The sequence below is a fragment of the Mercurialis annua genome, linkage group LG3, assembly GCF_937616625.2.
Source record: "Mercurialis annua linkage group LG3, ddMerAnnu1.2, whole genome shotgun sequence".
Lineage (NCBI taxonomy): Eukaryota > Viridiplantae > Streptophyta > Magnoliopsida > Malpighiales > Euphorbiaceae > Mercurialis > Mercurialis annua.
In genome coordinates, this window is record NC_065572.1 from 73,978,176 (window position 1) to 73,995,207 (window position 17,032).

A 17,032-nucleotide genomic window follows, 5' to 3' on the forward strand; every position below is an offset into this window, starting at 1 on the left:
TGTTGCTAAACTGCACCAAGACAAACAAATAGCTGCAATCACCAATCTACGTGGCGATCCGTAATTGGATTGCATCTCTAAGCTTTTGGTGACGTGGACTAGCAGGTCTATTTTAAGTATTCTTCTTGCTAGAAAATATACCACTTACACTCTGAAAAAACTAATAACAAACAATCTTTGAGTATTCATATTAGTTTTGTATAGATTTTAATATTTTATGACTTTTTAAAAATTATTACATTTAAGAAAGACACAAAAAAAGTTTATTATTATAGATGAAAGAAAATAATTATCGTTGAATGGTAAAATTATACTCATTAGACCATTACATCTTATTAATTTGATTCCATTAGTCTTACACATGACATTTTCATATAATTTTTATTTTATTTAGTGAATTTTTATTTATTAATTATTGACGACATGTGTCTCACAAAAAATATCAACTTGTATTTTAATTTAGTACTCCCTCCGTCCCGTAAAGATAGAAAAAGTTGCATTTTCACAAGAATTAAGAAGTTAGTTAGTTATAGTTAATTTGTGTTAAAATTTCTAAATCACCCTTTTATTTTTATAATGGTTTACAAAAACCAAAGCCACTACATAAATATAGTCCAATGAAATTTCATATGTTTAAAGTCACACATGGGAACTATAAATTAATTAATATTGATATAATCAATTCTAAGGGTATTTTAATAATTTTATATCTAACTTACACCACTTTTTCTATTTTTATGGGACAAAAAAAGTGGCTATTTTTTCTATCTTTACGGGACGGAGGGAGTATATAATTAGATGATACATTATTTTGTTTGAGACATTCAATCATTTTTCTTTAAATATCTTTAATAGAGGTATATTTTTCATAAATTTTGTGAAAGTAACAATACGTGGCAATCTTTAATTGGATAATGTGAATTGTGAGGCATGGTCATCAAATTTGGCTGGTCGACCGAAAAATGCCAAGCTGTGAAAAGGATGGACAAAAAAGCTGGAAAAACAGAAACCAGTGAGTTTTGAGAAGTGAGAAGACGATAATAACCCCGGAGCTAGGAGCACCACAAAATTGCACGTGGAGTTGGAGCAACTTGGAAAGCAGTCAGCTTGAAGTGTTGGGTGTGAGGGTGAGAGGTGATGGGTGAAAATCACGTCACGGGAGCAAATCTGAGGATGGGGCCACCTGTAATTTGCTGTAAAATATGACCCTTTTTAAAGCCCAAGAGACGATTGTTATGGTTTCAAATACACTAACAGCCATTTCAATCAGCCTGCTCCCTTGTTAGAGTAACCGTAACTAATAAATACTTCAAATATTTCATCACAAAATACTCATTTTAACATCAAGTTAATTAATTCATATATATATATATATATATATTTATTTATATTTATTCCCCTATTTATTGTATAATTATAATATATCAAAAGTTAAAATTGTCACAATACAATATACGTCACTAATTTATAATGGTAAGTAAGTCGAGTCGAGTCAAGTTTTGAGGTGTTTATGTTTGGATTGTTATATGATTTAGATTATTAAAATTTTATAGTTTTTGGTTAATGTTCAGCTCGGCTCTTTTGCAGCTAAACAATCGAATATGAATATAAACTTATATGCGAGCTAATTCACTAACTTTTAATGGAGTTTATATAAAAGCTCTTTCACGAACAATTATACGAGCTGAAAACAACTGTGTTTATGTCTGATTTAAACAAATGATTTGTGATATTAAATGCGAATTTGATTCATTCAAAATACGAGCGACTATAAATCAAACTCTTATTGAACCGTACGTCGAGCATACTTATAAGAAGCTCGATCTGTTTACAACCATAATTTCTACATAGAATAATGTATTGTAGTAACTATTTTGGAATACAAAATGATGCACTCTAAAGTTGTGTCAATATCAAAATGAAATATTTTTGACAAGGACAAACCTTTGTAATTTTTTAAGTAGAAAGTAAGGCTTTAAGTACTTTTATCAGTTGAAGTCGCTTTGGCCGAGTGGTTAAGGCGTGTGCCTGCTAAGTACATGGGGTTTCCCCGCGAGAGTTCGAATCTCTCAGGCGACGAAATTATTTTTATTTTTTCTATTTTCATTTGAGCAAATCAAAATGACAAAAACACCCACGCACTTATCAAGTTCAAATAGCCCATCATTCATTAGAACTGGGGTCTTTCCCTTTTATCAGGCCCATCCTCATCAAAAAATTTACTTCCTTCCATTTCAATTTATATAAAATAGTACTATATTTTCAATTTTATTTGTAAAATTACTCCGGTTTTGAAACTTTATTTTTCCACTCAGTACACTTTCCAATAATTTTTCTTATAAAATTATTTTAACTTTGTTTTTAAAAGCCGGTTGAATTTTTTTTAGAAAGCATATTTAAAAACTGTATTTTTTTTGTTTTTTTTTTTATGAAAAAACGTGATGGAATAGTAGAATATAAAAGCGTGAGCTGCATAAGAATAAGAATTCACCATATTTTAGTAGCGTCTTCAAATTTTAGGATGAAGGTTAATTTTTACAAATATTTATAAAAATAAGAATATAAACAATCCTTGTATCAGTTTTCTCTTCTAAGGATTATATATTGTAATTAAACAAATCAAAATACTCTCTTCTCACTTAATATAACCAACACAATAAATTGAAGTTTGTGATTTATAAGTAAATTTCTGAGATTCTTTTGATTTTTTATCTTATCTTATTTAATGTTTCATTTTTCGTTTGACGTTTTGTTTACTATAATGAAAATAATAATAATTAAACATGAAACTCTCAAGTTCAATAACAATATATTTTAAACTGTAGCTATTAATAGAGTGAATTTTATTTTATAAAAAATATAATAAAGGTGTTACTAATCATTCCACCACCATGATGATTAACAAAGTAAATTTAAGAGAAAGTACCTATATGTCAATAAATCAATAATCTAGATTATAGATAAAAGAACCTTTCAATTTATGATTAGTACTTCCACAATGTTGATGCTAAAAATCTTTTTTTTTTTTATCAAAAGGGTAATGATTTTAAAAAGAATTATTTCCATATGTCATTCAATTGAAAATGCTAATTAGTTTGTCTGTTTTAATTTAAAAATGCATAATTAAACAAAGTCTATTCATGAACCTTGCTTTATATTCACTTCTAATAAATTTATAAATGATTTGTTTTTTCAATCACCTTTGTTATACCTCTATTTTAATTGTTTGACTTTAAACAAGAAATATATATATAAATATATTTATATTGTCAAATTGCTATCTTTAGGCATGCATTTAGTAAAGATAGTGCTATAATTACACAAAGAAGCAAACCATTTGCTAACTAACTAATATAATTATAAAGGATATTTTTTTACATTATGTCATGTGTATAACGAAAGCAAGATGACTAAATATACACTATGATACCTGCACTTTTCATTTTTAACTAATTGCTGTTCTATAAGTGGACATCTCATCTAAATAATTCAGTTAAACCACATTACAAGAAACAATCATCTTCCACTTAAACACAAGTTATTTCACTTTGAAAAAGCTTGATTTTTTTTGTCAATGTGTAGCACATGAGATATTAAACTTCTAGTGTCACTAAACCTTTTATGTTATTTTCTTTTAGTGAAAAATCTTTAATTTGTTTAGAGTTAAGTATTAAACTTCAAATTAGAGAAAACATGAAATTTGTAAGTGATTTCAGACCAAATTTAGTATATGGCCCACCCATTTTTACTATGTCATATCTACTCTTGCATCAATAATGAGTATTAAATTTATCCAATGGTTAACTTTGATTTTATGTTTGGTGTAAATCTTTAATTTAATTGGGCATAAAATCATTTAAAGATAACAAGAGAGTTTAATAAACCCGAAAATTTAGTACCGGCAGTACACCGGTTACTAATTAACTTACTCCACTCATATATTTCCTTATTTTCAAAACAATTGTCCACCTTATCATTTTCACGCAGTTTAACAAATATAATTAATATTTTAAATATTTTAAAACTCATTTTCTTTTTTTATTATACCCATATACTATCTACTAATAATTCACTATTTAAAATAATGTCAATAAATACTAAATTTTAAATAAATATAATAAAAAAAATAATTTTATAGATTATAATTTACTAGAGAATGGGCAAATATTTGGGGGAGAAAAAGTGAAAAATTATTTTGAAACTATGGCCTGTGGGAGTTATGTTTTTGTACATTATCATAATCTAATTTTAGTACATGCCTCATTGGATACAAATTTTCCACTACATAGTTTTAAACTAGAAATTAAATGTATAACAATTCACATACTTATACAATATTTTCTTTCTTAGGTCACCAACAAATGGAACGACATTTATTCCTTGGAGCCTAGCTACTTCTTGTATATTTACCTCATCTAATCTATACAATATAATCTCTTGGCAAAGATAGAAAGTGTAGCTACACAATTTTGTCATGTATATGAAAAAAGAAAAAAAAAGAGGTATTATATGTATAATCAATCCGAAAATTGGAAGATTAAAACTTCAATTTCTCAAGGAAAACCACTTGAAAAATCAAGAAATGGAAATGAAGAAACATCTTTCATCAGCTCCTCCAAATCCCACTCTCCCATTTTAACCTCTTCTCCCTGCCAAAAGTTCCCACCGGCGACCACCGCGGTATTCCCCGTCGTATTATTGTTTATTCTATTCACATTATTGCAATAATGGTAATTATTATTATTGATATCGTTTCGACCAGTAGTTTTCGTATATTCCTCTAGCGGAGGAACATAAAGCTGATCCTCTTCGATCTCAATGTTGACACCATCAAGAATATCTTGATTATTATTACCGTAAAGATGATGATTCTCTTCTATTTGGTTGGTCAGAAATGGGGCTGAAGTAGTATTGAAGTATACGTTCGAACCGTAATCTAAGGTGGTAGGTAATAACGGGTCGATCATGTGAGTTAGAAACATAGTTTGCATGCATGATGCCGATGATCCCGACGAGGACGACGAAAACGACGGGTCCATCATGAACATGGGACTCATATTATTACCTTGTTCTTGCATGGAGATGAACCCTCCTATAGTTGCTTCTTTGCTAGGTTCTGAGGAAGAATCACTTGTGTTGGGTGATGATGACATTGATAGGTTCTTAAGTCGTTTCTTTATTGTTGAATTCCAAAAGTTTTTAATTTCATTGTCGGTTCGTCCTGGCAATCGAGCCGCAATTTGGGACCACCTTTATGGGAGAAAATAAATCAAATTAGCTGACAAACGTTGAAGGAATATTAGTAACTTAATTATATAGTAACTAATAAGTATGCATGTTTTGCATGGAAAGCAGAATATTCCAAGCAAAAATGTCATTTTCTTGAAATCTAATTTGGATTTAGCAAGCAAGCAACTTGAATATTTAGTTTTATTTTCGTGTCCTTAACTTCAAATGCATGTGTACTTGAATTTCAAAACAAAAACAAGGTTGGTAATGGTATCTATATATAAAACAATGTCCTTATCAGCTTAAGTTCTTCAAGGGAATCTAACTTATAAATAATCAAGTTGCTAACATCAGCAAAACTAACGAATCTGCAGTACTAAACCTTATTTTTAAATTTATAGCTACTTGTTTTAAATTATTTATGAACCCTAATATCTATATGCAAATTTCAGAAATATGTAAGTAGATCTATATTAGCTGACAAACCATAAAATAAATAGTGAAACAAACATGTGGCTTGTGACCATGAGTCTTATTTTTATGCTTCATGATAAATCAACTAGTATATAAAAAAATTTAAAATTTTATTTGAGTAAGTGAGACAAAACTAATACCCATTGGTTCTTTTTCATTATGGGAGCTAAGACTTCATTTTGATATCTAGTGTCTCCCCATATTAAAAAAAAGAAGGTCTACTCTAATTATTTCACTAACTCCAGATGGCAACGTTTTACCTTTTTTCCTTAATAAAAAAAGAAAAAAAGAAAACCATTCTTGCCATCAATCGACGTTATGCCATCTTCCTTAGATGGAATAAATTGCATAAGACTGCCTAAAAATAAAGAAATTCTAACATCAATCCCGTTTAGCACGTAGAATTATAATAAATCATCTATTTACATGACCCGTTTAATGACCATTTAATACCAATTAAACTATCACCAATGTGTTATTGATTGATTAATTATTAATGTCATATGTCACGTGATCAATAGATGGTTCATAATCCTACACGATCAACCGGATAATCCAAGTCTTTCTCCTGAAAATAATGTGATGCACCCATGAGTGTTGAAAAAGCTAACTTAAAACCTTGCAAACAAAATCAAATTAACTTGCACTATTTTCAGCACTCATTGCGATAATACACTGCAATAGAGACTTCTAACAACCCTATCTCCACACAAAGACAACATTAACAGTAGTTTTAGAAGCAATCCTACAGTTATGTCAGTTCCCCACCCACTCAAAAGCATGCATGTAGTAAAATATTAAGGTAATGAAGGTACCTGTTCCCAAGAAGGGAATGGAGATGAATAATGAGCTCTTCCTCCTGAGGTGAAAAAGCACCTCTCTTAAGGTCAGGCCTCAAATAATTAATCCAGCGGAGTCTGCAGCTCTTCCCACATCTTTGCAAGCCAGCATTTCTCGCTACATCACTCCAGCAACCCTGTCCATTATTCAGCATATAGTTCATCAGCTTATCATCTTCCTCCGGTGACCATAATCCCTTCCTAACCTTAACATTACTGTTATTCTTCCCAGCAGCCTCTGGCTTCCTCATTCTCAGAGGCTCTGGAGATATTTCTATATCCTTTTGAAATGTCTGTGTCTGTGTCTAACTGATTTGATGTGAATTAGTTAAGACTTTATAGAATGGTAAAAAATATGAGAGATAGGTGGAGAAGAAAGAGAAATAGAGGAGGCTTCATAGAGTGGGAATGATGATCATGATGGTTGTGGGGTTTGCTTAGAACACAGGGAAGAGAGAGAGAGGTTGGTTGATGGGTCTGAGTACACAACGGTTTGGAGAGGGACCTAAACAAAATTTAGACAGATTGGTGGTCTTCTTGTCTTTGACTCCATGATTTTGTCTTATTTCCAATTATTTTTTTCTTCACTCACAAGGTAATCATCATGCACATTAATTAAATATTTTAGCGGTTATCGAATTATAGAAAATTACAAAATGGTTATTAATATAGCGTTATAAAACAATTACCGAATCATAAATAGTTAAATAACGGTTAAAATTATAATATTTTTATAAAATGGTTACCAGTTTGCTAATTTGGACGAGGCAAAATGTATATTCAAGTAGCGAGCCGATAACTATTTTATTAAAAAATGTAGTTCGGTAGTTGTTTTGTGATTTTTTATAATTCGATAACCATTTTGTATTTTTAATATGTCGGTAACCGTTTTGTAAAAAAACTATGTTTTGGTAACCGTAAAAAAATTTAACCCTTATATATATACATGTATAACACGGGTAATTGATCTTGAAGATCGGTGAACTTTTGAGTTTTTTTATTTTAGTCACTAAACTATTCTTTTTTTATTTTGATCACCGAACTTTCATTTATTTTCATTTTGGTATTTTCCGGCCAAAAATGCTTAGATGGCAGCCGGAATTCATTTTCAAAGTGAAATTATGTATGTATGATAAATTTTCAAAGTAAAATTTGTAAAATCCGGTTGTCACATGTCACCTTCCGGCTGCCACCTAAGTATTTTTGGCCTGAAATATCAAAATGAAAAAAAATGAAAGTTCAGTGATTAAAATGAAAAAATAATAATTTAGTGACTAAAATAAAAAATTCGAAAGTTCAGTGATCTTCAGAATCAATTATCCTGTGTAACAGACATTCAGGGACTAAAACAACAGAAAAAAGAAAGAAGAAAAAACAACACACAGTCACACACACACACAGAAAATATAAAAATAAGGATGTATAGAAAAAGTTTTGTTTCATAACCAAGCCAAGATATTTGCTTCCAATTCACATAATCCCCACACGTGTATTTGAAGATAGTTAATAAGTTAATAATAAGACTATATATTAAAATATATTTCCAAGTAATAAATAAACTTATGGAAAATGCAAAATGGTCCACATCATATATTTAAGGATGATTTCATTGGCATTACAAAGCACACGTTTAGGCTTCAGATTGCTCAGAGTAGTACAAACTACTCCACCATGAAGAAATTCAAAACCTTAAACTATTCATATTAGAGGTAATAAATTAAAAGAAAGAATAAGACATAAATACCTTTGTGATCATATTTAATATATAATGCTAAAACAATTTATCAACCGAATCCGGAGCATGCTGTGTGTCTGATTCTTGATGTGAACTGTTTTCTTATAACTTCATACAAACTAATTAATTAAGCACCAATGATAAATGTTCATTAAAAATATATTGTTTCATTTTGCTACAGAAGACTGACTTGTGATACAAGCAAACAGATTCTTTTGCCTTGAATTTTCAGTTTTCTATTGACATATTTTATTTCCAGAGCAAGCAAAAGAAATAGGGTATGGAATATAAAAGAAATAAAAGATGAAACAGACAAATTAATTGATTTCAGTTTCTTGAACACAATAATATTACTGCATGCATATGATATAATGTAGTATGCAGAGATTAAAGATATGTATGTTGTCGGCAGGAGGCAGTAAAATTTGGTAGGGTTTTCTTTAGTTACATTCAAGATTTGAAAAATTATCTTCTAGAATGCCGGAAAGTGAAATACTATAACAGTTTCTTGTCAGCCAAACAAAAATTGCCATATCAGTTTCTCTGATGATAGGCCAATGAATCTAAAGTTTCTCCTTATCTAATGAAAACCTGACAAGTTCTCCAACCAAAAAGGAGAACATAGGAGCTGATTTCTAGAATATTTACATAATAATGCCCCATTCTAGCATAATAATTAAGATCGGAGGTGAGCAACACGCGCCGAATCAGGTGTAAGAATCGGATAAATTGATAAAAAGAAGCTAAGTTTAGGACTAAATTGACTATAAAATTAAAATACGTACTAATTGACCATCACTTGCAAGTTGAGGGAGATAAATGGTCGGCCACTTAAGTCGGACACCAAAGTGTTTTAGAATTAATTGGAAGCTCATCCAAAATATATTGCATTCTTGTTATTTTCTATCATTTTACAGAGAAATTCTTGTGTGAACCTAGTTCGCCACGTAGGATTATGAACTATCCATTAAATACATGACACGTTATCTACACTTATACAAAAAAGTTTAAAAGGATCAAAAAAGTTTTTTCAAGACATGTGCTCAAAAGGCAAAAAATGTCAATTTGGGGCCAAAATTCTAGTATTCCATCAAGTAAGTGGACAGGATAAAAGAGATTCTACAATCAAATTATGTGCTCATTGAACATATGGTGCGGCAATTTTAGATTTGTGGGTGGGGATAGGTTAAATATCCAAAAATTTACAGTCTTATCAGAATTTCAATCATTTCGTTAAAAAACATCATGATAATATTGACTTCCAAATATATCATAATTACAGTATATTCTAGTTAGTGTTTAAGAACCGGACTAGACCGGCCGGTCGGACCGATTAAACCGCAAAACGGTCAATAGTCCGATCTAAAACTGCAAAAGACCGGATTTTTTGGTTGAACCGGATTGGACTGAATTAAGCCGGTAAAAATCAAATGTTAAACCGGGTTAAATTGGATTGAACCAGTGAATCAGAATTTTTTTAATTTTTTCTAAATTTATTGAACCAATTAAACCAGTCATTAATGAACCGATTTAATCGATTGAACTGGAAACCGATGACTTTATCGGTTCGGCTACCAGTTCGATTTTTAAAAGACTCATTCTAGTGACAAGCAAGAGCAGAATTTCTAGCAGAGAAACTGCACTTGCTTACAATTTGATGACTCATGCCCCAACATTAGGCAAAGCATTAATTTAATTTATGAATAAACATTAAACAAAGTATATTAGTAAGCTAAGAAGCACGGAAACATCGATAAAGTTGTGTGTCCTGTTTTGAAAACCTGAAAATCTCAGAAACTCTCGGGAACCCATAAGGAAACGTTTCGGACCGATTCTGTAAATAAAAAAAATTTATTATAGTTATAAAAAATCTAAAAAGTTTTCAACTAATAATTTTTTTGGATCAATTATCCAGATTTTTTATTGTTTACTTTATTTACAATAAAATTATCTTCTTATTTTTATTGAATTTAATTATATTTAATTTATTTTATTAATTAACATAAATATATAAATAAAATTTAATATATATAATATCTTATAATTTTTAATATTATAAATATATCTCTATATTTTTTTTTATTATTTACTTGTTTCCCCCATGTTTCGTGTTTTTCATTTCAAATTTTTTTCATTTTCCCGTGTCTGTTTGGTGTCGTTTTCTATTTACATTTCCTGCTACCTAGTTAGTAAGTAGTAGACATAGTAAAATCAGAAAATTCAAGTTATACACTTAAGAATACAAAGATGTTTAAAGACTATAATGAATTGGGTCATAACATTTATGTTTATGCTAATTCAAGTAAAGCCAACTTTTAAAATATATTATGAACAAAAAAGGACTCAAGAAATATTGGAAAGTACTCAAGGCTCAACTTTTTAATGCTTTGTTCCTACTGTTACTCATGCCAAAGTTTTGTCTGTGCCTGTTAAGGTTACTCCAGTAATAAGTAAACATGCCTTTAATTTTATGAGATTGGCCCAATTAGGAAGGAACCTAAACAAAACCTAGTAATGCAATGTAAAACATTTTATTATTTAATGCCAGAGATATTTGGTGGGGTATAAAAATGAATGTGAAATTTGCAAAAATTTTAGAATTCAAAAAAAAAGTTTAAATCTGAATAATGACTATGAAACATGCCGACAAATATGTAACTTTCACATTTTGAAAAATTTAATAAAAAGAAGAAAAAATTGATAAGAAAAGAAGTGCTTACAGCTTCTTCAAAAGGTCATCACATCATAATTTTTTATATCAAAATGTTAAGCATGTGGCTAAATTTTTTAAGCAGTCTACAGAGAAAATGTTGCATCAATCTGTAATAAAGCCAAAACATAAAGTTAGAATTGCTACTATTATAAGAAAATAACATTCAGCACAAGAAAAAAATGTGCTATATATCGAAACTAGTAGTTAGTCATACAAAAATATACAAAAATGATTTAAAAGTGGAACAAATGATTCCAGTTCAGCTCCGTTATTCATGAGAGATGAAGGTGTTGAACCAAAGTCCCGCATCGGAATAATATGAAGCACCAACACTCCTCTGAAGTGCCGTATTTAGGGGAAAGGGACATGGCGGGGATACGTACCCGACATGGCAAATCCCGTGTCCCGACACTTTTGACTGTTCAAAGGGAGGGGACACGGCGGGGACACCTTTGGGGTACTTTTGTTAATTTGAAATCTTTTAAAATGGATCTTCTTTTATACGAACCTTATGTAAATGGACCTAAGACCCGAACCCAATTAGACAACAAGCTGTATTACCCTAATTCTAATTATAATTATAAAAAAAAGGGTTAATGTAAAAAAAAATCATGAACTTTACACGTTTTTTCATTTTAATCACGCAGTTTAAATTTTCCCATTTTCATGCACGAACTACCACTTTTTCCCAAATTCATGCACGGTGCTGAGGTGGCACTCATTTATCGGTGTAAAATGACCTCCACCTCAGCGAATTACAGCAATTGAGTCGTGACACCTCAGCACCGTGCATGAATTTGAAAAAAAGTGGTAGTTCGTGCATGAAAATGAGAAAATTTAAACTACATGATTAAAATGAGAAAACGTGTAAAGTTGGTGAATTTTTATGATATTAACCCTAAAAAAAACATGTGTTGTGGCAGCAACCAAACATGCTACAACAATGGGCTTTTGCCTAAACACAACATACAAACTCTTCAAATCATCTATATACTTACTTCTTCTAGTTCTTCTATATTTCTACTAGAATTCAATTAGAAGCTTTACTCACTTCTATATGAGTAAATATATGTTTTTAGAAAAAATTTGTCATGTCCCCGCCATTACCCATATCCTATTTTTTAAGAAATTGTTGTTCCCCGTACCCGTACGCATAACCGTATCGGTGCTTCATACACATCAAAAATAAAAAAGATAATCTCTCACCAAAAAGTAAATGATAAGTAATTGTCATTTTTGTTACTTTTTACACTTTTAATTTTTACCGACTTAAGCATCAAAGTGAATCTATCAAGAGGACAAGGTGACATAAAATAGAATTAAATATACAAATTAAAACAGTTTGAGCGAGACGTGAAAAATGTTGGAAAATGTCAAATCATACACAAGAACTTAAACCTATATGTAGTAAATCTTGATATTCATAATTGGTGTCTCACACTTATTCTTTCAATTCCAAAATACAATAAAAAGGTATTTTGTTGCTTGATAAAATATTCCACTAAGTAGATTAATGAATAAAACAGAGCGATGAAGCAACTTCATAAAAGAAATTATGATTTGTTGCTTCATAATCTATCATTAGAAAGAAAGATAAAAAAACCAACAACTAAAACTAGGTGCTGGTTAAGGCCCCCCTAGAAAACAAAGCATAATTAGCAACAAATTTCAATTTGCAAGCCAAAGGAAGGCCAAGAGAAAGCCTACTTAAAGCACCAAACAGCTATTCTCTATCCATTTGAATCCAGCACTAGCATGTTCTATGAATCTAAAATAATTAACCTCCTTCCGTTCGTTCAGCATTAGCATGTCGAGGTTTTTCTATTCAACGAACATGAATATTTTGTATTATGATCGTCGATAAACCAAACATTTGCTTCTACAGACTACAAGGGTTTTTATAATCAATGGAAATACAAGGACTTCATCTAATTCATTTGTTGGATTCAATTAATCAAAACCTGATAAAGAAAATAAATAATTGTTAGCCTGTTTATTATGAATGAATCCAAGTTCTTCAAGATTATCCGTTGAGTTATGATTCTTGATTCGGTTAGTTGAAACTCTGATTTGATTAGTTTAGACTCTGGTTTGACTATAGGCCAGAATGAAAGTTTATGAGAGTGTAATTGTGAATTTGCCTGAGGAAATTCACAGAACTCGAACGCTCCTGAACTGAAAGAGAGAACTATGCGCATGGAAGAGCGGATGTATTGATCTCGCCTGTCATTTGCAAATTTGATCAATTTTGATTAAAGAGTTTGACAATGGCAGTTGATAATTTATAATTGCACGGAAAGTAAATAGTGAATTCTAGATTGATAATATGCTACTTATTTAGTTCAGAATGCTTGAATTCTCGAACTCTGAGTTGAATAGATAAATGGAAATTTGGGAACAAAACCCAGAAAAAACATGTAAATATCATCTTTACTCCACTCACCTTAAATAATTAAAAGCATTAAACAACAATTCAAACTCTGGTACAAAATTGTTCATATCAATACTAAAAAATTCAATACAAAAACCTTCAATCACTACCAAAATTAAAGCAGCAAAGACAGTCTGCGATTCAATACGCTTCAGTAAGTAATACTTGAACATCTCCCTGAAAGGCAGGACAAAAAAGAGCAGGTATTAGCTTTCTTTAGCTTTGGATTTCCTTCATCAATTGCACAAAAGGCCAATCTAAAACACAAGCAAGAAGTAAACTGCAAGCATGTGCCAAACCTTATTAAGTGATCAACGTCTGTCGGTCTTTCCAATGGAGCGTTTCCCGGAAAACAAGTGCTTAGGCCTGAGAGTAGGAATAACTCTATCAGCTTCTCCCTTCCGAGCATCCTTATTCCTCTTTTTCGCAGATTTCTTATGAAGCTTAATACCTTTCATTTTCTGAGCTGTATCCTTGAAACCCTCTCCAGGAACAAGCTCATTTAGAGGCCGTGACTTAGACCGTGATCGAGATCTAGATAGTCTTTGTTTCTTATTTGGTTGGTCGACATCCATATCCATTGCATCACCGCCATCTTTGGCAACAGACCTCTCTCTTTTGCGGCCCCTTGACAATGACCGGCTGCGGGCACGACTAATTGCCAAAGAGGGATCTATCCCTAAAGAGCTGAGCTGTCTGCCCATTCTCTCTGTAGTGAACTTCCTTTCCTTATCAAATTTCCTAGGCACGGTGGGCCGACTCTCTGCCGTGCTCTTCTTAATTCTATGCTCTTGAATGAGTAAGTTTTTCTTTTTCCTGATTGCAGCAAAATTTTCTCTCTGTTCTGGAGTCAACTCGTCACCATCCATTTCAAAATCCTCATCTTCTCCTTCTTCCTGCCGAATGCCTTCTTCTTTTTCCAACTCTTCGAGCCTTTGCAGGATATCAGGATCAATGAAGTCATAAACATTATGGCCATCAAGAATTTCTGGCATTACATCTTCTTTCCATTCATCATGGGCTAAGATATAGTGCTTCTTCAAACTAGCGGAGTATACACCTGCACCACCATTTTCATCCTCCAGTTCCTTTTCTGTTTTTCTCTTCTCCTTCTCTGCTGCCTCTTCTGCTTGCTTCGCTTTAGCTTCCAAAACTGCCTGAGGAATACAAGGTGGCCTTTCTTTGTGGTCACGCAACTTTGGTATTGCAACATGGAACCTATTCAAGCAGTCGTTAATCTTTTTGGATTTCATTTTCAATTCCACCCGCTGATCCAGTAACCGCTCACAAGCTGCATTCTTCACAGCAATAACCCCCTCCTCTGTCAATGCACTCATGGTCAGAAGCACACCCTCATCTTCTGTAGGTTCACCTCCCTGACCGAACACAGTTTTCATAGCTTCTGCTTTCATCTCCATGACCAGTTTCCTGTCTTCCTCTGATATATTTTCCAACGGCATTAAATCTGTCTTGTTGCAGACAACGATCAAGGGCTTGTTCATAAAAAGGGACTTGATACTATGGAAGAGAGCTGCTTGTTGAGCAACGCTGTAGCCGCATGACCCTGAGACATCCAAGAAGAACAGCACAGCCGCTCGCAGATGTGCAAGTGCTGTGATACTGCACATCTCAATAATATTACGATCTTCAAAAGGTCGGTCCAAAATCCCAGGCGTGTCAATCACTTGGTATCTCAGGTACTTGTAGTCAGTATGACCTACAAAGAGCGACTTAGTGGTGAAAGCATAAGGCTGCACATCCACATCGGCCCTAGTGATCTTGTTGATGAAGGAGCTCTTGCCAACATTGGGATAGCCACAAATTAAGATAGTTCGAGTGTTTGGATCAATCGAAGGCAGCCTGGCCATATGTTGTCTGATTTGCTCCAGATAAGCTAAACTAGGACCAATCCTCTTAATCACAGTACACATCCGACCAAGAGCAGCAACCTTCAACGATTTACACCGATACAGTGAATCCCCATATTTCAACAATTTCACATAATCCTTAGCGATCTTACTAATGAGATTCCTGGCAGTGTTAACTTGGCCAAGGGCAAGCTTGTAATGATCTTTGTTGTAAAGAACATGAAGGAGATCACCATAGAAAGGATGAATATCATCCAGCCGAGGAAACTCATCAACTATTGCGGAAAGCTTCTCGTGAAAATTCGTCTGGGTATACTTGACTTTACGCATATAAAACTGACGAAGTCGAGAAATGGCATATCCCTTGTGAACAACTGTCGGTGTTTGCCTTTGAGTCCGAGAAAGGATGATATCAATGAAGTCCTTCCCGCTGGGGACCACGGTGATCTTCTTAAAATTGTACTGAACCATTGTTTCCTGAAACATAGACGCTCACCTAGTTAGCATTGAACGATACTCGTAGACTCTATTCCGCATACATCTTACAGTAACAAAATTAAATACAATCCGGGCTCACCATAAACATGATAAAATTAGCAAAGAAACAAAATCTAAAACAATTAGTCTAACACTGATTAGATAAATATTCAATTAATGCAAATATTATCTGTAAGTGATTGTAATCAGCTAGATTAATTCAGGGCAATTAGTATAAAAATAACAGAAATTTCATAATATTTAGGGACAACGATTCAGACCTTAAATTAATTAATCAATCATATAACTTTAAAAAATCCATAACGACAATTGTCAAACAAAATTAATCACGTTAGTACCTAAAAATGAATTGCAGATTTAACAAAGAACGAATTATTCCAGACAGCAACAAAACTAAATCAGCTAAATAAATGAATTTGAAGGAAAAAGGATGAAATTGAAGATATGAAAAACTTTACCTCTTGAAAATTGAATCACTGGAAATTGGGGGGGCACAACTGCGGCCCTGTACTAGGGTTTAAGAGAAAGAGGAACAAGAAATAGAAGCAGCTTATATATAGGTTAAGGAAATAAAAGGGTTTTGTGGCTCAAAAGACTAAATTGGCCTTTCAATGAGATGTAAAAAGGGTTCTATTGATCCTTTATCTTTCTTCTTTTAGCATCTCTTCCCTAAATATCGTCTATTGCAATTTGCACCTTTACTTCATAGATTTTTTTAAAAAATGTATTTCTTTTTTCAAATATCAAATCATGGATTATAGCTCAAATAAATAAAATTATATATCAAAATAATTAGCAATAAATTAATAGAAACTATTTAAATTCAAACATAATATTGGTTTACTTAACCTAATTAAATTATTAGAGCATTTAAAAACTTTAATATATAACATTTTGATGTCTTTTAGTAAAAAAATTATTAAATTCAATTTCAAATCATGAACTATACATTCTATATTTTAAATTAAAATACTAAGCCTTAAATAATAAATCAACCATTTAAACCATAAAATATTATACTGTAGATTTTTTCTAGCAGAGACATAATCTAATTAAATTAGTAGATAGTAGCTAGATTTTTATTTTTTAAAATCGACTTAAAACTAATAAACCTACTGAGACTCAAAGTCAAAATTTCAGGAACGTACTAGAACGCTTTAACTAAAATAGGCCTCATTGACTATTGTAGATCTTAAAACCAAACAACATCCCAAAATTCATAATCTAAACCATTAAAAATCCAGA

General features: G+C 31.9%; 2 protein-coding genes and 1 non-coding gene across 3 annotated transcripts; 1 reads left to right on the forward strand and 2 right to left on the reverse strand.

The window, feature by feature from the left end:
* Window positions 1-1,997: 1,997 nt before the first annotated feature.
* TRNAS-GCU (transfer RNA serine (anticodon GCU)) lies at window positions 1,998-2,079 on the forward strand. Its single transcript has one exon. It is a non-coding gene; the product is annotated as a tRNA-Ser (tRNA).
* A 2,184-nt stretch (window positions 2,080-4,263) lies between these two features.
* On the reverse strand, window positions 4,264-7,155 carry LOC126671416 (transcription factor MYB46). Its single transcript, XM_050365185.2, has 2 exons — window positions 6,519-7,155; window positions 4,264-5,250 (listed from the first exon to the last, which is right to left on the reverse strand). The coding sequence occupies exons 1-2, from the start codon at window positions 6,791-6,793 to the stop codon at window positions 4,554-4,556; spliced, it is 972 nt and encodes a 323-aa protein (XP_050221142.1). The 5' UTR covers window positions 6,794-7,155; the 3' UTR covers window positions 4,264-4,553.
* A 6,246-nt stretch (window positions 7,156-13,401) lies between these two features.
* On the reverse strand, window positions 13,402-16,348 carry LOC126673504 (nucleolar GTP-binding protein 1-like). Its single transcript, XM_050367674.2, has 3 exons — window positions 16,246-16,348; window positions 13,721-15,766; window positions 13,402-13,598 (listed from the first exon to the last, which is right to left on the reverse strand). The coding sequence occupies exon 2, from the start codon at window positions 15,758-15,760 to the stop codon at window positions 13,733-13,735; it is 2,028 nt and encodes a 675-aa protein (XP_050223631.1). The 5' UTR covers window positions 15,761-15,766; window positions 16,246-16,348; the 3' UTR covers window positions 13,402-13,598; window positions 13,721-13,732.
* Between the last annotated feature and the right edge of the window lie 684 nt (window positions 16,349-17,032).

Coding starts and splice junctions, on each gene's coding strand:
- LOC126671416 (XM_050365185.2), bottom strand. CDS start 6,793: ATGAGGAAGCCAGAGGCTGCTGGGAAGAATAACAGTAATGTTAAGGTT. Junction 5,251..6,518: donor CATTCCCTTCTTGGGAACAG/GTACCTTCATTA, acceptor TCTCCCATAAAG/GTGGTCCCAAATTGCGGCTC.
- LOC126673504 (XM_050367674.2), bottom strand. CDS start 15,760: ATGGTTCAGTACAATTTTAAGAAGATCACCGTGGTCCCCAGCGGGAAG.